At 34.3% G+C, this 26080-nt stretch overlaps 1 protein-coding gene across 4 annotated transcripts in view; it reads left to right on the top strand.

The window, feature by feature from the left end:
• LOC134533290 (S-adenosylmethionine synthase) overlaps positions 1-26080 on the top strand; it is a 169654-nt gene that overhangs the window by 56264 nt on the left and 87310 nt on the right. For 2 of the 4 annotated variants that reach the window (XM_063370752.1, XM_063370754.1), the window contains exon 5: positions 21667-21779. The exons of the other annotated variants lie outside the window; for them this stretch is intronic. In XM_063370752.1, the coding sequence (XP_063226822.1) occupies positions 21667-21779 (113 nt within the window). The remainder of the gene's footprint in view (positions 1-21666; positions 21780-26080) is intronic. 4 annotated transcript variants of the gene reach the window in all.

The raw sequence follows: 26080 nt of genomic DNA, 5'->3' as shown, positions 1-26080 counted from the left end.
TCACATTGTTGCATGCACTCCCATTGCACAAGTCTTTTAAAGATAACACATTGTTGCCAGCATAAGTCCTACTTTCATAGTCTTCATAAGATATGAATCAGAATTGTAAGCAGTACCAATTTCTTGATTTATATAAAAATAAAATGACAAAACTAAAAATTATAAAACCTAGAATTTATTAACATTAATTATTATGTTTAATTGCAATATGCAGTGTTGATGACTGTAATGCAGAATTATAAAGTAGGTAGTATAGTGAGCGTAACTTACATATAATTTTTTTTTTAAAAAAATCACTGTACTGACATGTAATTCAAAAATTTACTTTCATGCACAACATTTTTTGTGGGGTACTTTTGGCAATAACATGTATCAAATTAAATACGTATTTTAGTGAAATAAATTTAACCTCTTCCAAAGCCTGGAATTTTGAATGTGGTTATGTGTAAGCATGTTTCTTGTTTTCAGATCGTCTGTAAATAAAACACCAATAGAATAGCTATCAACTCTTGAGCTAGCTTTATAAAATGAAGAATTAGTTTTCAATAGAAAAAAAATTAAGATAACTAGTCAACCAATTAAGTGAATTATTACAAAGACAAAAATGAGATAATTTATAAATATAATTGAATGATTAACTGTCAAAAGTTTTGGCTATATCAAAGTATCAAGCACAAATCTGGCCTGTGTTAATCACTTCTTTGTAAATAGGATTTAAGAAAGTGATTAAGTTTGTGGTCATGAACTTAACTCTAAAGCCATGTTGGTTGATTTCCAATTTTTCATTTGTAAATTTAATATTCTAAATAAAAAAATTTCAAATATTTTTGAAAAGCCTTTAAGAAGTAATATGGGGTGATAGCTTGAGATCTTTAGTTTGGTACCACCATTATGAATACAGTGAAACCCCTTATTTACGTTACTGTTATTTACGTTTTCCCGTTATTTACACTATATTCTTCAGGTCCTGTTTGGTTCCCATTTAATCCAATACAATACTTTCACGCGAATTACGTCTCAAAAATCGAATCCATCCCGCTGTTTATGTCACGTAACAACCATAGTAGGCCTGAAAAAATTGTGAAAAACGTAACTTTTATAGTCGGCAGTGAACATTTTAAATTTCAAAATAAACATATGTTATAACATAGTAGCTTTTATTTCTAAAAATATAATAATTTAAGCCTAGGCGTGTAAAAGTCTAAGTAATTATAGCAGGAGACAATCTAAAATGCACTCGGGGAAAAACGTAAACTCACGAATGTATAAACGTTCTGATACTGTATTTATGTCACAACTTAGCCGAAATACTGGTACAAGACATAAACTTCACAAGATAAAATGAGCGGAGACTTGGTAACTGTTTTAAACGTATTTTATAATTTCAGATGTATTGTACAGTTGACGCATATTTTTTAAACTAACCATTTATTTCTGAGGATCGTAAATAATTAAATTTTGGTATCAAGACATCAAGATGAACGTAAACTTGAACACGTCACGGCAGCGAGAAAACTGGAGCGTATACCAATAAACTGGTATTAGAACTGGACAAAACTGGTATGTACACGGGAGGTGGAGCTTATATTTTTTTCCGCTAAGCTCGCATCTATTGGCTGGCTGCTGATGGAAGGTCACGAGTCTGGGCGGAGCGTTGAGTGAGTTATACTGCGCATGCGCAGCTCAGACAACAGAGAGAGCCAGCCGGCGGCTACGCTACGCCATAACAGCTGATTGAGTACGATGACCTTTCTCCGTGCACGGCGCGCTATTGACGGTAAATTTACAATTTGCGTCCCTTTTTTTAAATTTTTTTTACTGTGGTGCTATACGTATGTGTAATGTAGCCCGCATTTGTTATGAACGCTGCAGGATGCAACTGTATTTTAATTAACTTTAACGTATTTCTTACTTTTCCCTTTATTTACACTTTCCCGCTTTTACACTTTTTTACTTTGTCCCCATGAAAAGTGCAAATAAGGGGTTTTGCTGTATTTATAACTTTGGAAATTTTATATTTTTCAGGAAAACGTCTATTTTAAGACTTGAATCAGACAGATGCTCAGTAAAGGAACCAATATATGAGAACAGCCTTGTATAATAAAATTAGGAATCCCATCAGGTCCTTTAGACTTAATATGATTTTAATGATTGATTGCCCTTGGCACAAGAGATTTTGAGATGTGACAGATAGGTAGATGGTAGATAGGTGAGTTGAAGACTGGACTAATAGAAGAATCTAGAACATAAACACCAACTAGCAAAGTATTGGGCAAAGACTTTGACAATAAAGTTTGATCTTAGTATACAGAACTGTTAACATGAAGTGAATATTGTCCATTTTTCATAATTTTTTCATAATGCCAAAACGTTTTGGAGCTTTTGATATTATCGTTGTTAGTCTAATTTTATCATGTTTGAGTAAATCTTTGGCTTTTTTGCAATATAATTAGCGATAATAATTGTTTTTGTTTCTTTTATATAGTTTGTGAATTATTATTTTTTTACTTAAGACATGAATTGCTTTTTTAGAAAACCAATGAGGTTATTTTGACACATTGTTTTTACCGGAATGTAATAATTATACTGTTAAAAATACTAGAATTTAATTAATCCACAAGATAGATAAAATTGGATGAATCCCAAAATTTAATCCAATCATGATTTTAATAGCATTTAAGAGACCTAGATAATCACCATTTTTGTAGAATCTGAAAACATTAAAAGTGTTAGGCCTATAAAAATTTATGTCAAATATGATTTTGGTATTTAATGCTGGATGATGCAAGTCTTCTTTTACAAGTGTTACATCAGCTTTGGTTACCGAACAATCATAAATGTTAGAAAAACAAATATCCAAAAGATTTTTTAGCAATTAGGTTTTATTATATTGAAATAGCAGGGTGGCCAGCCAATCGGGAAATATGGGAAATAGCCAGTATTTCTTAAAAAAAACCAGGAATACCTGGAATCAACCAGGAATTTTTGTTAGAACCGGGAATTTTTTTTATGAAGTAACGATCACAATAACATACGGCTGTTAAATGAGCACGTTCACCACCCGTCGAAGCACGACAGTGTGCTCATGTGCTATATTTTGTGAAAGATAATTTGTTCATATTGCATTTAAAACTTTTGTAGTACGTAAGAAACCGTTAACAATTCAGACTTCCATACTTATTATGTTTCTGTATTCAAAAGCAACAGCATTTTGGCTGCAAATGTTGTAGGGTGGTAATAATTTCTCGCACGGCATGTTGGTAGCACTAGTTTTGTATGTATATTTGTTTCTACTTTGCGCTCATGTTGTTGCGTCACGGTATCACGGATACTTTTCTCGAGTTTTTTAAAAAGTTTAGTTGTGCGGGACGTTGTTTTGAATTTTTTAATCTAACATGTAATTGGCGCAGACTATCAAAATGTCAACAAGTTCGGTCACCACGTACAATGACAAATATACGGAAGAGTTTGAATGGGTGGAGAAAGATCCAAAGTGCAGGACACACGCTATTTGCAATTTGTGTAATGTTAAAATCAATATCGGTAGCATGGATGGGAAGAACAGCATTAGCCAGCCACGCAAGAGAGGCAAAACACGTGCGTTTGGTGTCAAGTAATTTTTGTGACGTGAGATTATAAATTTTTTGTTGGTGTTAGGTTTTGTTTTAAGCAAGTTCATTGATTTAATTTTTAAGCCTATAGTTAAGTTGTCTATTGTTTAACGCCAATAAAACTTCATATTGTGTGTGCTTTGTGTAACAAAAATGCAAATTGTATGCAAATATTGATAAAAACCACCCTTGAAAAAACCGGGAATTTTATTATCCCAGAAGAGTGGCCACCCTGAATAGACTATGACTCTATGTGAAATTGAGAATATGCTTTGCCTTGGGTCTTGTGTGTGGATAAAGATTGCAAGTACGTATATGCCAGTTAACTCCAGGGATATTGAAAGCACCTAAGATCACTAAATCTTTTGGACTAGAAGTAAGACTCATCTAAAAACTCAAAATATGTAGAATAAATATTTGAAGGTAAATGGATATTCCCGAGTATGAAGGATTTTGTAGCGGTTATTTTAATTTAGGCCAACAGCTTCAATTCTAGGATAATCATGATTATGCATAGGTATAACTGATGTGACATTCGCTTTGTTTTATGGCTGTCAGGACACCATCTGCACGTTCCTTGAATGTCAACAAAGCATTTCTGTCACATCTGTATGAGATATTTATCAGTGAAATAATGGGAATTTATGCTAAAATCATTAAACAATATCATAATGTGTATTAACAAGAATTTAGAAAAATTCTACACATTTATTTTGAAGGCCATGACTATTTTGATATAAAATGTCACTCGGCTTGCTGCTTGAAAGCACAGAACTTATTCAAAGTGCTGAGACAGGCTCGAAGCGGGGATTGAAGCAGAGCCATTGGATGTTTGTTGTTTGGAGGCAGCCGGAACTGCATCTTAGTCGCCGACATTGAGAGAAGAAGTCATGTTGAGGATTTGGTCGGGGTGTTGTCTGCCGAAAAAAAGGGGCTGATTAAGCAACGGCTCGGCCAAAAGGCTATATTGTTGATTCTGTTATAGTCATCCCCAAGAACAGTATGCATAAGTATCATATTTGGTCTTGAGTTTAGCAACTTTAACATGTGACATGTTGAGTTAGTTGGAGATATACTCAACGATCTCATATGATCGTTAACCGAAATATGGAATCTTGTTACAAACAGGGTTTTTTTAAAAAAAAAAAGATGGTTTACGTACAGTTATGAGCATATTTCTTATTCTTAAGTTCACTTTCATGGCTGATTTTTTTGCATTTCTGAACCTTTTTTTGCTTCGGTATTTTTGTTATTTTCATCTTCCGTGCGTATTGCACAACAAGCCGTTAACAGCATTCTGGTTGGAACTGGAGTTGCTCACATCATCATGTTTTCTTACTCCGTAGCATCGTGTTTACCCGAGGATTCTGCAACTCTCAATATAATGCGATCCCAAACTTTTTGATTGAGAGTCCAGGAAAAAGAATATAATATAAATAATTTATTGACAACTTAAACTGTTTGAATGCTTAAAGTAAAATATTGTAATTATAACATCCTAACTAATCAATTTAAATAAATTAGTTTTTTCTTGTAATGCTATAATATCTTCACAATAAAGCAAATTATTGTACGCGTTGGTTGGCAAACACTAGCTAGCTTTTTACATGAAAAATAAATTATTACAAAATATAAAAAAAATCCTAAAATGTACATAAAAAAATTGCATAGTCAAAATTTCAATATTATTGGGCATATGTATTAAAAAAACTTAAAGAAGACCTGAATCATTTAATCACTTTTAATTTACTATTTTAATGACAATTTTATTTAGTTACTCCAAAATATGTTCTGAATAAAAACAAATGATGGATGACAATAGTTTACTACAGGGCTGCCACCACTTTGAAAACAATATCCTTGATTGAAATGTGAAATATCCTGTAATATCCTTGTTTTGAATATAAAATATCCTGTAAAATCCTGTACATTAAAAAATACAAAAAAATAATCAATTTTTATGAAAATTACTCGATCATAATGTACGTAACTAGACTTGAATCAAAACAATTCAATTTTTAACACTTTATACAAGTATTTACACACACACACACACGTAGCCTACACTTCACCACTGGCAGTATTTAAATATCACTTTTTCAGATGTTTTGCCCTATTCCTCATTTCTACTGTTGGCTGGAATTCTGCCATATTCTTCCTAGAAGAGATATGCAACAAAGCATTTTGCATTGGCAATTCAAGACATGACCTGTGCACTGTCTTGATAAGGTTGAGCTTACTAAATATCCTTTCCAGCCCTGCATTGCTGTGTGGAAGAATAAGATTGCCTTTGCAAGTTTACAAAGCAGTGGAAAACATGTTTTCCCATTAATTCCATACTGTGATACTTTATGCCAGGCCTGCCACCAAATTGGGTTCCTAAATCCTCATTACAGCATTTAAAAATCCTGTAAAATTTATAGCCGTAATTGACATAATTTATTTTTTGCTGTAATTTTAAATATACATTGCATTAACATAATTTAAAATATCAAATGAATGTAAAAAATTGTTAAGATTTGCCACTTACATTACAAAACTAATAGTTGGTATCACAATAAAATGAAAAGTAATTTAAAAATTTCTCTTCAGTATAGGCTTTGGTGCTTTTATTATTTACAAACTATAAATACATCCATACAACTGAAGTTATTTACAAGTTTAAAAAAACAAATGTATTTCACATCATTAACTAGCTACTTTTTCATGTTCTGTGCTCTTTTCCGCATCTCGTCAGTGGACTTGAAAGCCAGACCTGCAGATGTTCTCATTGTGCAATGCAACAGCGCATTTAACATTGGTGATTCCATTGACGATCTGTGAACAGTTTTAACCATCTTGAGATTGCTGAAAACCCTTTCCACAGCAGATTTTCTCCAGTTGCAGCACCACTCAAAGCCATTACTTTGTACAGATGAGTTTCAACAATCTCAGATGGAAAGAACCTTGCTAACACTACAACCTGCCTAGTGACTGTAACATCAGTTGATTCATCAATCATCAGTGTGAAAAATTGTGTTTTCATTGCACAGGTAACATAATCTGCAGCTAATGTACCCAAAGATTGAATAATTATCTGGCTAGTTTTAGTGCGAGAACAAGGAAAGTTTCTTGTGATTTCACTATCTGGAAACATTTGTGGGACAAGTTTCGTGAAATTATCACTGAGTTTCACAGATAAATTGTTTTCACAAACGAAGTTCGCCCATAACAGTTCCGCATCAATTATTTTGTTTGGTTAGGTTACAAAACTCGTGAAAGAACAACTCTGATCAGCAGCTCGTTGGTTTTTCGCATGAACTTGCGACTTCAAGCCGCCCTTTGTCACGTTCAGTTCCGAGTTGCAAGTCGAACAAACGATGGAAAATTCCGTTTTGCCACGCCTCAACCATTTCAATTCTTGCTCCCATTCTTTACGATAACGCTGTTTATAAAGTGACCTGTCCGGCAAAGCCTTTCGTTTTTTCTCCATCAGAATCAGTTAAGACCAAAACTACTACTTAAATCACGTAAGAAGTTTGTAAACAAATGCCGCACCTAAAACATTGTACAGTGAAACCCTGATTATCCGTTTTCCAATGGACCATGAGTAAAAAACGGATAATCCAGGAAATCCTACAATGTGGGAACACACTCTAAAGTTACCAAATGCACAATGTATGTACTATTGCAAAAACTTTCAGTGAATCAGTTAGGTATTTCCATAAACTGACACCAGCAGCACACTGTATATACACTTTTCATGGGGACAAAGTAAAAAAGTGTAAAAAGCAGGAAAGTGTAAATAAAGGGAAAAGTAAGAAATAGGTATGTTAAAGTTAATTAAAATACAGTTGCATCCTGCAGCGTTCATAACAAATGCGGGATACATTACACATACGCATTGCACCACAGTAAAAATTTTTTAAATAAAAGGGCCGCAAATTGGACATTTACCGTCAATAGCGCGCCGTGCGCGGAGAAAAGTCATCGTACTCAATCAGCTGTTATGGCGCGACGTACCCGCCGGCTGGCTCTCTCTGTTGTCTGAGCTGCGCATGCGCAGTATAACTCACTCAACGCTCCGCCCAGACTCGTGACCTTCCATCAGCAGCCAGCCAATAGATGCGAGCTTAGCGGAAAAAAATATAAGCTCCACCTCCTGTGTACCAGTTTTGTCCAGTTCTAATACCAGTTTATTGGTATACGCACCAGTTTTCTCGCTGCCGTGACGTGTTCAAGTTTACGTTCACCTTGATTTCTTGATACCAATAAATAATTATTTACGATCTCCAGATATAAATGGTTAGTTTAAAAAATATGCGTCAACTGTACAATACTTCCGAAATTATAAAATACGTTTAAAACAGTTACCAAGACTCCGCTCATTTTATCTAGTGAGGTTTATGTCTCGTACCAGTATTTCGGCTAAGTTGTGACATAAATATAGTAACAGAACGTTTTTACATTCGTGAGTTTATGTTTTTCCCGAGTACATTTTAGATTGTCTCCTGCTATAATTACTCGGACTTTTACACGCCTAGGCTTAAATTATTATATGTTTAGAAATAAAAGCAACTTTTCATGTTATAAAATATGTTTATTTTGCGATTTAAAATGTTCACTGCCGACTATAAAAGTTACGTTTTTCACAATGTTTTTAGGCCTACTATCGTTGTTACGTGATGTAAATAGCGGGATGGATTAGATTTTTGAGACGTAATTCGCGTGAAAGTATTGTATTGGATTAAATGGGAACCAAACGGGACCTGAAGAATATAGTGCAAATAACGGGAAAACGTAAATAAGGGGTTTCACTACTTCCTTAATTTTTTTATATGAATAAAATGTGCCATCCACTGGGATGTTTGATGCCCGAACTTGCTGGAACCAAGAAAACAAAACTTTCTCAAGCTCACTGTATTTCGACTGTCTTGCCATTTTCCGTTTTTTTGAAGACTGGCCGAACTGACTTGCTTGTTTCCGAATCTCATTTCTTCTAGCGAAGATAGAATTAAGAGTCGATGGAGGAATACCATAGCGCTCTGCTAAATCAACCCGTTTTTCGCTTGGATTTTTTTCAACGGCATTTATAATTTCTAACGCTCTTTAATGGTTTTAACCTCTTTTGTAGGCCGATACATTACAATGAACCTTTACAAATTTCACACGTGCATTAGAAGAGTTAAATGCGTAAAGCTAATTTACCGTAAAAAAAGAAAATCTCGCGCATATACGGCTGGCCACGGAAACGCTAGGATGAACAATTTCGTCTATGTTTCTCGCAGGATTTCACTGCCGCTAAATAGAAACGTGTTTACGTTGGGCTAGTATGTACAGTATATCGACCACGGTTATATTGTTGTGTCGATTATCGCACAAAGCAAGAACTATCGTGCGAGCGTTAGCTTTCGTCTGTTTTATCGAAGTTGGTGAACCTGTTAGCAACAGCGTCATGCTCACTTTATTCGTTTTCTTTTAGTAATGGCCGCCATATGTAAATATTGGTATTGCGTGTCGTGTAGACACGCGTAAACTGGAATATTTCTCAGGAATTTGAATGTGAAATCGGTAAAAAGCCTGTAAAGTTCAACCCGTTAAACCGGGTTAAAAAATATTCGTAAACGATGGAAACGGGATTTTTTTAACATTGTTCTTGCGGGATTTTTTCGGGACCACGGACATTGAACAATAAAACCGGGAAATTCTACAATGCGGGAACGAATAAACGAGGTTTCACTGTAATGGCAAACAATACCAAAGTTTACTGACGCCATGACACTTCTTAGCATTTAACTCAACAAACAAAAAACATTTCCCCTGAAACCATAGATATTGTACTCATGAAACGCTATTTGGGAGTAAATGTTTTTAGTTTGTGGTTAAACGATTGGAAGTTCCATGGCGCTACACGTAATGTAAGTGTTTGCTTTACTGTTCGATGCTTGTATGGTTTGACAACTTCAAATAGGTAGTTGAATGTAAATATTTACACGAACGAAATTCAAATATGAAAATATCGGCGAAGCGTCGTAAATATCCGTGAATGTTGCCGTTTATCCGTTAGTCCGTTTTAGGCTTCAAATATCCGTGAAAACGGATAATATCCGTAAGAACGGCAGGCCTGGTTTACTACACTCATGTTACATAAATTTGACTAGCATTCTTACCAAAAAAATATTAATATCTGGCTCTTAAACTTTTAAAATTAAATATGTAATAAAATTTAAATAGTTAAACTTATCTAGGCCGAGTTTGCCACAACACTACATGGTAAAAGTTCCGTATCACACATCCAAGTTAATCTCTTGATCCCAATGACATGATCCTGTATGCATTGATAGAGGTACTGAAATTTCGTTAATGACGAAATCGCGAAATTTTACTAAAAATTTTGGAACTACATTCTAAGCACTTAATGAGTTTCCAAACGCCTATTTTGATTTTACAGCATTTCGTTTTCACGAAATAACTGGCGATGCCGCGAAATTCATTACTATTCGTGATATTCTTGTTGTTTCATGAAATATCCGCGAAATGTCAGAATTTTAACGTGATATGAATATTAAGTTTCACAATAATACTTTTGCCGCAAAACGTATTAGTTTAGTTTAGTAAACAAAAACATTGTAAGCCATCTTTATTATGAGATGCGCCATAGATAAGTTAAAGCAAAAACAATACCAAACACTCGGCCAGAAAGCGGCAACAATTTATCAGCGTTCCTAGCGGGATGTGGATGAAGTTTACCGTTTGGCCATATTCGTTTCCGTTGCAGAGATACTTATCTCTGTTTCGTTGTGTTGCTTGTAAATAATAACAGAGAGAATACGCCGGTCATGTGAAATGACCAAATGATGTTTGAAAAGATCCTACGTTCCATGTAAATAGTTAAATGTAAATGAAAATAGGTAGTTGCGGTTTGTTTTGTTTTAAGTTTACTTGGTTTACTTGATACTTCACAATGTCTAAGGTTGTATCAGTGTTTGAACGAGCTAAAGAATACGAGCATGAAGGATTCATTGTTTTTAATAAAGAAAAGCGGCTAATGATGTGTACATTTTGCAATACAGTAGTATTGAGCATCTCATTTAGAGAAGAAAAAAAGTCAAACATCACCATCAGGTTGTGGAGTCCAAAGGCAAGTGACACTCAAGGATAATATTGTTCTCCATAAACGAGCAAAGGAAATTAAATTCAAATTTGTAAGCGATACAGTACGTGCATTTCTTTCTGCAAATATTTCCCTAGAGAAGCTAGATCACCCAGCTATGAGGGAATGGTTAAATGAATTCATGAAAGGTAAGTCAAGGAAATGTGTTACGGTTCTAACGACGTAATAAACACAATTTAATGGGAAAGAGGCCAGAAAATATGTAGTAAAACAAAATGATAGTAAATTTAAAAAAACTTTTGGGCCTGAAATTTTACATGTACATTGTAATTAACTAATTTTTTAGGGAACCCTTTCTTACATGTTTACCAAACAATTTGGCCAAAGTGGCCAATTCTCCTGACAGGAAAAAATTAATTCTATAAAGTTTTGTGCAGGAACATAGCATAAGCCTATTTAATACTCAAAATGTTTAAATACATAAACACAGACTGTAAAATTCTAGATACTATTTGTAATGTACAATTTAAGTAATGTGTTTATAATCTACTAGATAACATTTCCACTTCTGTAAGGCTTACGCAGGAATCTAGTGATTGCTGCATCAAGTATCATGTACAGCTTTGTGTGTGTATCATGAAATTAAATAATTAGTAGGAAAAATGCACTCATTTAACAAAAACAAAAAAATATAATTTTTTTTGCCAAAATTTAATATTGAAATCCTATAGTTTATTTACTGAAATCAGGCAGTTTTATTTACCATTTTTCATGGGCTCTATGCATTGATCCTTGTACAGGATGCTTGATGTTTTAATTTAGTACGTCAAAAGATCCTGGCCCGACAAAAAACTTGATATAACAATGAATGATTGTAAGTTTAATATAAAATAGATTGTTCTTTTTATTTGTCTTAAGATCATAATTTATTGTTATACATGGTTGCTACAGGACTAGAAAACTGGGAAATGTCAGGGAAATTAAAATGGTCAGGGAATTCCGGGAAATGTCAGGGAAAATTCTACGAATTCTGGAAATTGTAAAGTTGCTTATAATTCAAACAAAGCTTTGTTTTGATGCGCTCGTACAGCTACCGAACGACTCCGCTAAAAGGCTGCTGCTTAAGGCACACGGCAACTGTAACTTTTTTTACTTGGTCTACGGTTGTCCGTTGCAATAGGCTGATACAACAACCCACCATAACTTCTGGCCAATCCAGGCACTCGTTTGTTCACTAGCGAACCCGATCTTCATTTGTTCGTGTTTTGATCCTTTTTAATTTGCCCTTGAGACTTTGTGTTTTGTTCCGTTCCATTAAGTGAACTACAGAATAGTGATGGGCAGAACGGTTCTTTTGACCGAGTCGGTTCTTTTGGATCAGTTCCGTGAAATGATTCGTTCATCTCGGTCAATTCGTTCTTTTCTGTGTATGGGATCTGGCTCTTTTATCAGGTGTCGTAACTCGTTCATCCTTTAGATTATTAGGCACGTGTTTTTGTATTTGAATTTGAACATTGCTTTCCGTAGCCAGTGAATCACAGTTGCGTATATGAAACAAGATTATTTATATTTTATTACTTTTTAAGTTACAAATATTAATATATAGGCTATTTACACTTTAGTGACAGTAAAGTGTTTACATGTAGACCAACACATTTAGAGAAAAAAAAGACAAAAATTTAATACTACTACTGCGATTCAGTATGAAGAGAAACAAATGAAGTACGTTAATTAACCCAAAAATGGTAAGTGTGAACATTTGTAGTTACTTTCCCTGTTATTTTTAATTCATACAGTTTTTTTTTTTTTAGTTTTTTATTTCCAAATTTGTGTATGTGAATGTGGAAAAAGCAATTTTAAACCACTACTTAACAGTTGACATTTTCAGGTGTAGATACTTTTCATGTTACCCTATTTTATTTTATCAGTTATCGTTTGCTCATGTGAACATGCGTACGCTGTGATTACTAATTCTTCAGACTCCTGACGTCATGAATCATTTCACGAACGAATCAGACCGGGCGCGTGGCCGGTTCTCTCATCTCGTTCTCTCCGCGTTTTCGTTCTTCCGAATCTTTCAAGGTACCGGCTGTCAAAGAGCCGGTTCTTTACATCGCGAACGAATCGCAAGATTTCGTTCTTTTTGAACGAATCGTTCACGAACGACCCATCACTACTACAGAACGGGCATGGCGTCGTTTATCTTTTGAAGGCTGTTTTCACGTGGAATAAGATGAGTACAAAGCTTATTACGTGAATTTAAAGTCGTTGTTTCAGGTGAAGTTAGTTTTTGATGCGATCATAAGAAAATAAAGTGCATTTTGATAAAAAAGCAATACCAATTCTCATTTTGAAAACTACCAAGCTGATACGAAAACACGTGGCTTTTGTGTGCAGTTATGTTTTTGCATTTTTTCTAACTATTTTTTTTAATTACTTTTTTTCAACCGTTATAATCCGTGAGTTCTGTTGCGTGACACTTACATTGTGTATAAAAAAAATATGCATAACTGAACATGTTTTTCCACAGAATCGTTAGTTAACATTGTAAGCATGTTGTAATGCTGCTATTGTAATTCTCTAAGTAGGCCCGTTATATTGCTAGGTGTGAATTTGTAATAGTTTTTGTATTTGTGTAGTAATATTTTATTAAGAATTCATAAAAATAATTTTTTAACCGAACCTGAAAATATTAATATGTACTTTTTTTTTTTTTATATAGCATAGAGATGTCGAAGAAAACTACTTTTAAGGAGAATTGGCACAATGAGCCACAGTTTCAGCATATCAAACCCTCTGCTAAAAACATAAATCCTGCGTACTGCACTTCGTGCTACAAAAGTATTCACAGCAATATGGGCCGAAGAGCTCTCACCAGCCATGTTGAAGGAAAAAAACACATTCCTTTGCAATTCTGCCGTCAAAATAACACAATAAAAAAACTTATTTTACATCAAGTTGAAATTTTTATATTACATTTAATCATATGCACGTTAATATTTATGGTATGTACTAGTGGTGCACCGATGCGGATACCGATGAATCGTAATCGGCGATTATGGGTACTTACCGATTAATCGTAATCGGCGATTATCTTAACGATTACTTTGCCGATTATTTACGTCCCGGCGTAATTAAGTAGGTTTTACCGTGTAATATTTTGTTACACATTTTAGGACGAAATACCGTAATATTTGTATATATTACAAAATACATCTAACTCTGTCATATCATAATTACAGATATTTCGTTAAGTTTAATAAATTTCATTGCCTCGAACAATAAAAAATACATTTTTCCTACACGTTTATTTACGTTTCGTCTTTTGTTTAGTGGCCTTGTACATTACCTATAGCCAGAGACGTAAAATAGATGGCAAGCAATCAAAATACCACAAGCAGTTGCAGTGGATTCTATGACAATCAATATTTTCGAGTCGTAGTAGCGGTTCAAAATCGTGGTCCCGATACCGTCTAGTTTTTATCACTGCGTTTTACAAACTCGTTACGGGCGTCTTTGGTAACATTATCCGTTTGTTATTTGTATGTGACGTGAAAAGTGAAAAAGTATTTATAATTTTATATATTCAGTCAACATAAATAAAATCACATGTGCTAGAATTGGTTTTGAGTCATTTTTATATAATTATAGTGAGATGGCGAGAAGGGAGAAAAAAAGTGAACTGTGGAAACATTTTTCTATAAACTCAAGTGAACAAAATAAAGCAGCATGTTTACATTGTTAAACGGTAATTTCTTGATGCAACCTTATGTGATAGTCGATAATAATGCTAGTTTTCCGCAACAATAACTTACCCATTGAAAATTACAATTATTTGACTGTAGTTCAAGTTGTTTACAATAACAAATATTTAAATAGAAGTTAATTTAATTTGTACTTTGCAATTACTTAATAGTGTATTTTATATATTTTTATACTGTTACTATAACTGTATTCTCAATTTTACCTAATCTTTTTATTAAATTCACATGGGAATAAAAATTTTTGTGTGCATTATTACACTTAAAAAAATTTCTTTATTATAATCGGTAAATGAATCGGTATCTGCTGATTATTGCTCTCATAATCGGTAATCGGTAAAGTCATATCGGTGCACCACTAGTATGTACTTCATAAGAAAGTCAGGGTATTTTTCTCTTAAATTTCTGGAAAACAGGGGAAAGTCAGGGAATTCTAAGATTCTATTTCTGTAGCAACCATGTTATAACACAAGTTTTTGTTAATGTGCAGGATCTTTAACGTTTTAAAATTAAAACAGCATCATGTACCACGCGATCAAAATGTACAGGATCATGCCATTAAGATCCAGGGGTAAGATTGGATACGTGATATGGAACTTTAACCCACTAAACAATAGTATTTACTTTAACACTTATTTTACATAGCTATATTAAGAGTTTGTCTGTTTCTGCAATGCTACTGCTGACACTGCCTTTATCTTCATCTTGCCAGCGCAGATCGTCTTCAGTGCCATTCATGGTATTTTAAATGCAACACTTCTTAAAACCATAGACGATGGATTCTTAATTTTCCAAACGGTGTCTGGCAACAGTCACTCGTAAGCAGCCAACCGTACTGTTGTGAAGGTGGTTCTTAAATGGCAACATCAATAACTTGTACCTGACTTGTCTTTCCAGCTGGTATAACAACCAAGTCTGTGTTACAACTTTGTTTCGGTGGTTCTGTTGCTGGGCATGTCGAAAAACACTGCAGTTTCATTCAACGTTTCCAATTTGGCTGTACAAATAATCGTGTTGTTTATGCAAACCATTCACATAGTGCCAAAATTAATCAATTTCTCTTGGATATCTTTTGGCATTTTTTGTGCTAGTCATGCTCTGCACCAAAAACCAAAATTGCAACGGCCCATCATTCTTACGCACCAAACACGTGCCTTGAAGTTAGTCCGCGGAATATTCGATTCACGAGCATTATCTTTGCCTTTTAATTTTGATTAAGTCTCGTGAAATTGGAATTCCATCTCCTTTCTTCTCTTTGATGAAATTTACCACTCAGGTTTCAATATTAGAGAACAGTCTCTTTTTAGGCCCTCCGAATGCTTTCCTCTAACCATTTGTATTCGTGAGTCGAAGAAAATTCATCCTTCAATTATGCACGTTGCTTTCAGTAACTTCATATTTACTAGAGATGTATGAACCTGCAAATTTTTAAGTTGAGTCGAGTCAAATTTTACAATAATTAGTTCGAGTCGAGTTTGTAGATCATAAATTCAAGTCGAGTCGATTTGATTCTGAATTTTTATTTGAATTTTTATTTGAATCTTTGACACTTAAGTCGAGCTTGAATATTTGCACTTTACTGCTAAGAGTCCTTAGATGGTTGTCTTGTTATATCATGGCCCACTTAATCAAATATATTTAAAATACAAGTATTAATACAAATAATTCATTTAGAATAAATTCTTAACTGATATAATACAATTCAATAATTGAGGTATAGAGCATAGAATAAAAGTATTTTCGGAATTTTTAAATTTTATTTAACAAATATCGCCCAACTGTGAAAATTAAAAAATTCGATATCTCCTAAAGTATTTGGAATTTATTATATCCGCCGGCTTTAATGAAAAGAGGAATTTAAAGAGCATATAATAAAAGTATTATCAGATTTTTAACATTTTTTTTTCTTGCAAATACAGCTCAACTACATATTTACCTTATTTTGGACCTAACGAGTTAGCTGCGGCCTGCAGTATTCACGAGTCAATAAAAAACAATGAATATAATTTAGGCTTGTTGGCGCGAAGGTTAGGGTAAGTTTCACACAATCATTAGAACATTTTTGAAAACTTTCACTTATGGGAAGTATAAGGCCGTGCTACAATTGGCGCAACATTACAATAAACGTTCCCATAACAAATATAATACATTTAAAGATTATTGCTACAACACTAACGCCGTTACGTTGCCAGCCAATCGCAAGCTGGCACTTCCAACCAATCCATGATTTTGTATTTGTATTGAATAGTTACACTTTATAAAATACTTTATACTTCATAATTAATTTTAACTTGCCACTTGACTTGGATAGCAAACAATTATTCAAAACACAATCTCGCCGAACGTAATATGTAAACAAACACGGAAAAAAAATTCATGTTCGCCAACCTACACATCCTAAAATTAGTGGAGCAAAGTTTTTTTAAATGCCATTTCGTGATTGGTGGCGTATCAGTCGCAAACATGTGCACAAATATAACGCTACCGTTAATTTATTATTGAAACGTTGCGCCGATTGTAGCACGGATTTACTTAAAAAAAAGTAATATTTCTGCCAATATTATGATTATAAAATTAAATTCGTGTTTTGTTTATTAAAAATGTGTTCGTCTTCTTTGCTATGTGGTCACACCTGTTAAGTTGGCAATATGTAAAACTAAAATATAAATAATATGGCCGATTGTCATTGTTTGTAAGTAAGTACGTGTTTCGGTCTTACATACGTAATTTTTAGTGTCGGCCGAAGTCACGTAAGGAGATATTAAGAATTTATTGTAATTCAATTTTATTATATATTATCGAGTTTTACCCGAATTTCCTTTCGAGTTTCACCCCGTCAAGTAAAATAAACTCGAATGCCGAGCCGAGCCGAGCTGAGCTGAGCTGATGCTACTCGCTCGACTCGACTCGAATTTTCGAGTCTCGGCCCATCACTAATATTTACGAGTAGTTGGTTTGAATGACGTGAATAGCCACTATAATCTTAAAGTTAGCATCGTAAGTTGTCTCAGTCCTTTTGACATTTTAAACTGTGAACTCCCACACCTCTCTACAGTATCCATTTATTAAAAAAAAAATTCACTTTCCTACAATGCAAAGTAAAGCACGAGTGACCAAACAAACAACAATACCACGACTTGATGTAAGTTTTTGGACATACGCCATTGCTAAGAACTTTTTCTGTTGAAGAAAAACTAATAAATAAAATAAATAAATAAAAATACTCAAAAAAAGACAAAAAACACACAAAACTAAGCAAACAATTGCTGTTGTCAACAAGGATATGAACACCACAAAATATTCCGAAACAGGAATATGGTCAGCAAACAAAGAAAAACAAAGAAAAATGTACTATGAGAACGAACATTTTTCTTTGTTTTTCTTTGTTTGTTGACCATATTCCTGTTTCGGAATATTTTGTGGTGTTCATATCCTTGTTGACAACAGCAATTGTTTGCTTAGTTTTGTGTGTTTTTTGTCTTTTTTTGAGTATTTTTATTTATTTATTTTATTTATTAGTTTTTCTTCAACAGAAAAAGTTCTTAGCAATGGCGTATGTCCAAAAACTTACATCAAGTCCTGCACTCCCATTGCACAAATCTTTTAAAGATAACAACAATACCACGGGTATAACGGAAGGTATAGCAAAAATTGGGCATCGTTTGGGGTGGGCTTGAACATCTATTTGATATTTGATCTTAGGGGCACTTTTCCTATCATTACATTACCTTCCTACTGTCATTAGGAAAGGCATTTCCTTTTAAACAAACATTTTACCAAATTGCCAAGATGTAAAATCACCTTACGACATCTAATTTATAATACTTAAAAGATCAGAACCTAAAATTTTTTATGTAGTTTGGTTGATTAATTTCTTCACATTGACGAGTTTATTTTGCAGCTGAGAATGGCTGGCTGGACAAAGTCCTAGCCTACTCACAGACCTCCATGTTATGTGACCAACTTATAGCCAATGAATATGCAGTGTGCGAAAATGGTTTTTTTTATGTACATACTTGCTTAGTGCTACGGTAATAATCTTATGCTGTCAAGTATCAGATTTTGGGTATGTGTACAGTAAATAATATGTAATACTGTATTGAATTTCATGTAATGTACTATAATTTTTAACAATGTACCATATCGTATGATAGTTATTGTGAATTTGCACCTATCTGTTTATTTTTTAAATAACTGAACAGCTATTCATTTGTGAAGAGATAAAATATCAAATCAATATATTCATTTACTAATTGAATCTCGAATAAAAAGCATTTAAAACTAGGCCTGTGTGAAAATGTTTTTTTTAAGTTGAAAACAAATAAGAATAATAAATTATTTGTGAAAACGGATGTTGAATTTGAATAGTAGGAATGAGAATTAGAATCCCACTAAAAAAAAATTTTCGCATCATGAAACAACTTCTGGAAAATTAGACAATAATACTAAAGTTAATGGTTAGTTTAATAACTACAATATATTGATTCATGCGCTGTTGAAACTATGACAATTACTTCTTTTAATGCTTATCTCAATGGAGTGTCCGTGTCGCCTTCCCCCCCCCCTCCCCCCCTTCTTGGTGTGTGTCGAAAGAAGTACAAATATTTATTTTTTAAGTTTTAAATGTGTGTGGTTTTTTTTCTGTTACTGGTTAGCGAGACAGTAGCAAAAAAACTTTGTATATTTGTTACATGTTTAATGTCACTTTCTGTTCGTTTTTTTGATTATGAACTCCAGACCTGCCAACCCTCCCGCTTTAGGCGGGAGACTCCCGATTTTGTACCCTTTCTCCCGCCCTCCCGATTTGTCATTCAAATCTCCCGTTTTTTCGTTCTGTTTCTCTTGAAGTTTTTAAGACAGTAAATTTGTAGAATTAATATGTTTGTACCATTATTCTGTACAATTGTATAGTAACTACGGTTCGTACCGTGACGTGTAGTTATTTTAATAGCCTAATTGCCCACAATTGTCGGCTAAAACGCTTTGTTAAGCGTACATCTAAGAAAGAAACGTAGTTATTTACGATAATTATGGGAGCTGTTTTGGTACACGTTCGTCATTGGTGTTTATTAACCAACCAGAAAAAGGTTTCATTTGTTTTCCAAGATGGCGTGTTTTGTCAACATTGTAAACTGTGGTGTTGGTTTGAAATAAAGACGGAGTGGATTAATAATGAGTTTATGATACCACTGTTTACATTCGTGCCCAAATTCGCTTCGGTTTTTCAGCGGGCTATGTGAATGTTTGTTTGTCACCAAACAAATTCGCCTTTGTTCGCGTCTGTGCTCACAGATGAAGTGTAGAGGTAGCATTATAGTAGTCTTCGAATTTATTAAACGGTGTATTCTAAAAAATTTTATTTTGTGGAAGCAGTTGTGTGATGAGTATTTTGTACGCGTTGTTTAGTAGTAGGCCTACTCCACAATATGGATTTAATAGAAATGGCCCTAAGTAAGCCTACAGTGAAGTATCTTACTGTGTACAAGAAGACATTTAGTGACGAATTTCTGTGCATTTTGCAATCGAGGAAAGGTGAACATGCTGCATTTTGTTCTTTGTGTCGTGATTTTTCCGTCTCGCATGCTGGAAAGGGCGACATTGTGAAGCATATAAATACGAAGAAACATGCCGTCAATGCTATGACAATAAATCAGAAATTAGACGTTTTGACACAAGTCGGAAAGAAGATAGTGTGACAAAAGCAGTGTGTTTGTTAACGTATTTTATTTTAGAACACAATTTGCCCATTGCTTGTGCTAATCATGCTGGTTTGCTCTTAAATTTTTTTTTTTCTTCAAAATTTACAAAATAAACAAAACTCCCCCCCCCCCCCCCCGCAGGATTGCAGGGAACAAGTATTTACTCCACTAAAAAAACCTCCCGCTTTTGGACTGGCCAAAGTTGGTAGGTATGGAACTCCCATAAAACATCAAAAAAGGGTGTTCCTATCACACACATAACTTAATTTCAGCAGCAAACATTGGTATACAATCTCACAAGGTTTTGTATTCGTAAGCATACGAATATTCATTATTTCAAAGTGTTAGTATTTGAGGTTGAATCGTATACAAATAGTTTATTATTGATATTAGAAAATTCTAATATCCAACAGGCCTACATAAAAATATTTAACTTTCATTTAAAGACATTTTTTTCTGTTTGATGATGTTTGGTGATTTTTCACAAATTCTTGATTAATGATATTTCTGGGTCTCCACTTATTGGAGATTGAAAACACCTTTGTTTACAGAAACCTGTACCAGTCTATTGCTCTGGATGACGGTATGTAGAAAGCCAGTATGGAATATTAAATTGTACAAAGGTACACTATGAAACCTCACTGTAACTGCAGAATAGGGCATGTAGGAGATATTTATTGTTATGTTCTAATTTTATTGTATTTTATTACAGCTCTCTGATGTCTGAATAATCTTTACATATAAAAATGTTTGTTTGTCCTTGTGTTCCTAAGCCATTCGTCCAATTACGATGAAACTTTGCATGTGTGACCTTTGATACACGAGGAAGGTCACTCTAGGTGAGATTTTGATAAAGCCAACCCTTAAAAGCAAATTTTAATTCTTGTTGATGTTTAGCCATTTCATTAAAGTATCGTTCATCTGTTCTCAATGAAATTTTCCACAAGAAACACGAGGAAGATTACTGTCAAGGTGAGATCACTTAAATTGGGTGGCACTTGAGTCATATTGGATAGTTATCAGTAAATATTTTATGACAATTCCTTTTTTCTATAGTCCGAATAATAATGGTGGTCCGCGAGACGTAGCTATGTAGGTATTAGTCCATGGGGTGGGTGTCTGTTCTGAAGTTGAAGTCGGCCGGTTAGCATTTGGATAGCAAAACAAATTGTAGCTCTGTAAATGAATGGTTGTTTGTTTTTCTTGTATGCATTCCTTACCATTTATCTGTTTACGATTAAACTTTCTCGAGTTGTAATGCGCGTGCCGGCAAAGGTTTCTGAATTAGTACAACCAATTTACAATAAGTGGCGCACAGATCGTTTCAACAAATGTGTGTATTTCGTACAGTTCAGCGGCAGTTGGTGTGTTCTCGTGTGAGTGCGCTCGCATGACTAATATAAACAAAATTGAATGGGGCATTGCCATGCATGCGGAGCGTGAACACCAGAGGGTGATGATGGTGATGTGCATGTGTGGGTGGCACTGGTGGCTTCTCGCAGGGTTCGACTACAAGACGTGCAGTGTAATACAAGCGCTAGACCAGCAGTCTCCGAACATTGCGGCCGGCGTCCACCTGGGCCGAGACGACGACAATGTGGGAGCCGGAGATCAGGTGATGCTGCTGTGTGCTTGCCGGCGGGCCGCTGAGAGCGTTGGTCTGCTTCTTTATCAGCTGCGATGGGGTTAATCTTCTTCTTGGTTTCGTAGCTCAGTAGAGTTCTTTTCTTTTGTTTTTTCTGTACCTTATTGTTAACAGATTTTAATGGAGATTGTGATTTTTTATATGTTCCTGAGATTTCTAATTGATATTTTACTATAACTAATTTTTCGTTTTGTTATTTTAGGTTAGAGAAAAAATGATGCGAACACCTAAATGTTATGTGAAAGGCTAGTGTGTGTGTTTTGTATTAATTATGACACACAGGCTTTTGGACTTTACTAGTGCTTGATAATGGAGTAATTATTGTGATTGACTCAGCAATGGGGTTATCTTCCAACTCTTTATATTCCGGAGAAGACAGAGATAAAGAGAAATATTTGAAAAGTATTGAACAGGTCACTGAGCAGTTATTTTTCTGGATGCTGGTAACTTTTCTTTCTTATTATTTTTTATGGCAGATTTATAAGTTTGGTTTTTCTTCATTGGGTTCTTGAACTGTTGCACTACAAATTAACACTCCATAGAACCTCTGGTGGCTTATTTGTTATTTGTATACCGGCATGTAAAACACCCACACGTCAGTTTCCCTTATTTCTAAACTCTTGTCTTTGTAATTGGATGACTTCAAAACTCGTAAATTTTTCTTGTGACTAGTGTAGAATCTGTTTACATTTTAACTGAAATGCAAAGAAAATATCATTCTTTGTTTGGCCCAAGATAGTTAAGCTAAATTGAATCCAACCATTTTTACCGCTAGTTTACTGAGAGGTGCTAATGAAAACTTAAGACTGCAACTACATAAATGCATTATAGGTAGAGACACGAAAATTTCGCGAATCGCGATATCGCGAAATAACACCGCAATTTACCTTAATTCGCGACAAAACACCGAAATCGCACAGCATCGAGAAATAAAACTGATAATAATGAATTAGACCACCCATGCAAGACATCGCGAAAAACAAGTAAACACGACGTTGACGGCACATCGCCATTTTTCTAAGTTTCAACATGGCCGCTTTGTAGTAATGAAAGTAAATAATGATTTACAGTATTCCCGTCACGTAATCATTACAATTTGAAACGAAAGCAGTAATTGCAATCATAAACTAATTAAAAAGAGAAAAATGTACCTGAGCATCAACACAAAGTTAATAAAAAATACCGGCGATGTTTTCAACACAATATAGCTGCCATGATTTTCAACCCGCTGTATTTACACATTAATCTTGTAGAGAAATATAAAATTTTAATTCTTCCTTTCATGTTGAACAGTTAACAACCTCATGCTTTCAACTACGTTTGACTGGCTTGGCAACCTACTCGTTAGAGCTGTAGGTGTAGCAAACCGTATGTATTCGGTACTGACTGAGTAACGGGTGCGCCATCTAGTATCGAGTAACGAAACGTTACACACGGCTGGATTTCGTTACTCACATTTTTCGTATGTTTTACGCATGCGCGCGCATATTCGATGAATTTACGTTACAAAGAACGATGTTTGTTTATTAAGTATAATATGGAAATTTGTCGTCCAAGTTTTTTACTGTTTATAAGAAAGTATTTTTTACAAATTAGAAATATGCATGTTTTTGTTATTTATTATCGCGTATTTTCACGTTTTTTGTTGTTTTTATCTTAAAAGAGATAATATAATAAAACCGCTCTAATGAGATTTAATTGTTTCTTGGTTAACAAAAACTGTTAATTATCAAATATTGTTAATTGTTTATATTCTATTTATTATTATTTACGTGACGTCATACTGTACGCGTACGCAATACGACTCGATTCGTTGCTGCAACATAACATTGCATGTTATGCGGTATCAGAAGTAACGAGTAACGTAGCGACACGATAGTAACGAGTACTAATTGTTATAGTAACGAATACATACGGGTACACTTTTTTTCGTTACTTTTACACCTCTACTACTCGTAAACATGAACACATGGCACTACGCCGATTGATAAGCAAAATCAGTGACCTTTAACTGCCGTAACTACACTTCTCAGCAAATGCAATACGACCGCAGAGCAAGTGAATACGGCGTCAACGGGACAAAGAACAGCAGCAAGAAATATTAAAAGAATACTAAGTTGAGACATGCCGTGCCGAGGCAGTGCGCTAGGCGACACCGGGCCGTGCCGATGCAGCGCGCTAGGCGGCACCGGGCCGTGCCGAGCTGTTTCAAGCCTACAATTTTTATTTGCCAATAGTGTTGACTTTAGAGTGCAGTATACGAGTATACGCCGTGCCACTATTATTTAGCCAAGCAAAACTTGTAGGTCATAAAACCATTCTCAAAAGTTAAAGTAAACATGAAAAACCAAAACAGCGAAATAAAACCGAAATTTGATTTTTTCAAAACGAAATTTAAGGAAAAATAAAACCATTTTTACGGGACTCTAATTATAGGACTCTAAATTGCATTTTTCTTGTTACCTGGTATTTTATGTATTATTTTTTTCACATCTTATGTATAAATATTTGCTTCTATTGCTATGCTTAATAACTAGGTTAGTAAAACTTTCAACTGTTCAGTACTTATCAATGAAATCTTTTAAAATAATATATTCTGGGAACCTACTGTTTCATTTGGGCATTAAAAAGTATTGTGTTTTTATTGTAGTTCTGTGTTTTAAGTAATATATTTACTTGCTGGGAAATGTGTATATATAAAACATGTTAAAATAAAATTAATAAATACCCAGGAATGAAATATTTGCTTGCAATTTTTATACAATCGGAAATCTTTTACTTCAGTTTTACCACTCGTAGCTTTGTTCTAAATGATTCGGGTTTTCTTGTAAAGCTGTACCGATTAACAAAATTTTGTCGATATGCCGATAACAATTGTTGACGATTCACAAATTCCGAACCAGTACAGGACAAAACACATTTTGGTTAAAAACCATTATCAGGGTGGCCAGCCAACCGGGAAATCGGGAAATACGGGAAATAGCCAGGATTTCTTAAAAAAACCAGGAATACCTGGAATCAACCAGGAATTTTTATTAGAACCGGGAATTTTTTTTATGAAGTAACGATCGCAAAAACATACGGCTGTTAAATGAGCACGTTCACCACCCGTCAAAGCACGGCAGTATGCTCGTAAGCTATATTTTGTAGAGCTGTAGCAAACCGTATGTATTCGTTACTGAGTAACGGGTGCGGCATCTAGTAACGAGTAACGAAACGTTACACACGAATGCATTTCGTTACTCGCATCTTTCGTATGTTTCACGCATGCGAGCGCTTATTCGTTACAAAGAACGATGTTTGTTTATTAATAAAAGTATAATTTGGAAATTCGTCGTCCAAGTTTTTTACTGTTTATTAAAGGTATTGTGTGTGTAGACAAAGTTTTAGATTCGAACAGAAACAACGTAAGAAAGTATTTTTTACAAATTATAAATATGTATGTTTTTGTTTTTTTTATTATCGCATATTTTCACGTTTTATGTTCTTATCTTAAAAGATATATTATAATAAAGCCGCTCTAATGAGATTTAATTGTTTCTTGGTTAACAAAAGCTGTTAATTATCAAATATTTTTAATTGTTTATATTCGATTTATTTTTATTTACGCGACGTCATACTGTACGCGTACGAAATACGACTCGATTCGTTGCTGTTACATAACATAGCATGTGCCATGTTATGCGGTATCAGAAGTAACGAGTAACGATACGAAAGTAACGAGTACTAATTGTTATAGTAACGAATACATACGGGTACACATTTTTTCGTTACTTTTACACCTCTAATATTTTGTGAAAGTTTATTTGTTCATATTGCATTTAAAAACTTTTGTAGTACGTAAGAAACCGTTAACAATTCAGACTTCCATACTTATTATGTTTCTGTATTCAAAAGCAACAGCATTTTGGCTGAAAATGTTGTTGTAGGGTGGTAGTAATTTCTCGCACAGCATGTTGGTAGCACTAGTTTTGTATGTATATTTGTTTTTACTTTGCGCTCATGTTGTTGCATCACGGTATCACAATACTTTTCTCAAGTTTTTTTAAAAGTTTAGTTGTGCGGGACGTTGTTTTGAATTTTTTAATCTAACATGTAATTGGCGCAGACTATCAAAATGTCAACGAGTTCGGTCACCACATACAATGACAAATATACGGAAGAGTTTGAATGGGTGGAGAAAGATCCAAAGTGCAGGACAAGCGCTATTTGCAATTTGTATAATGTTAAAATCAATATCGGTAGCATGGATGGGAAGAACAGCATTAGCC

The sequence above is a fragment of the Bacillus rossius genome, chromosome 6 (assembly GCF_032445375.1).
Source record: "Bacillus rossius redtenbacheri isolate Brsri chromosome 6, Brsri_v3, whole genome shotgun sequence".
Taxonomy (NCBI): Eukaryota; Metazoa; Arthropoda; class Insecta; order Phasmatodea; family Bacillidae; genus Bacillus; species Bacillus rossius.
Note: the sequence above shows the minus strand (reverse complement) of the source record. Positions and strands in the feature narration are given on the sequence as shown.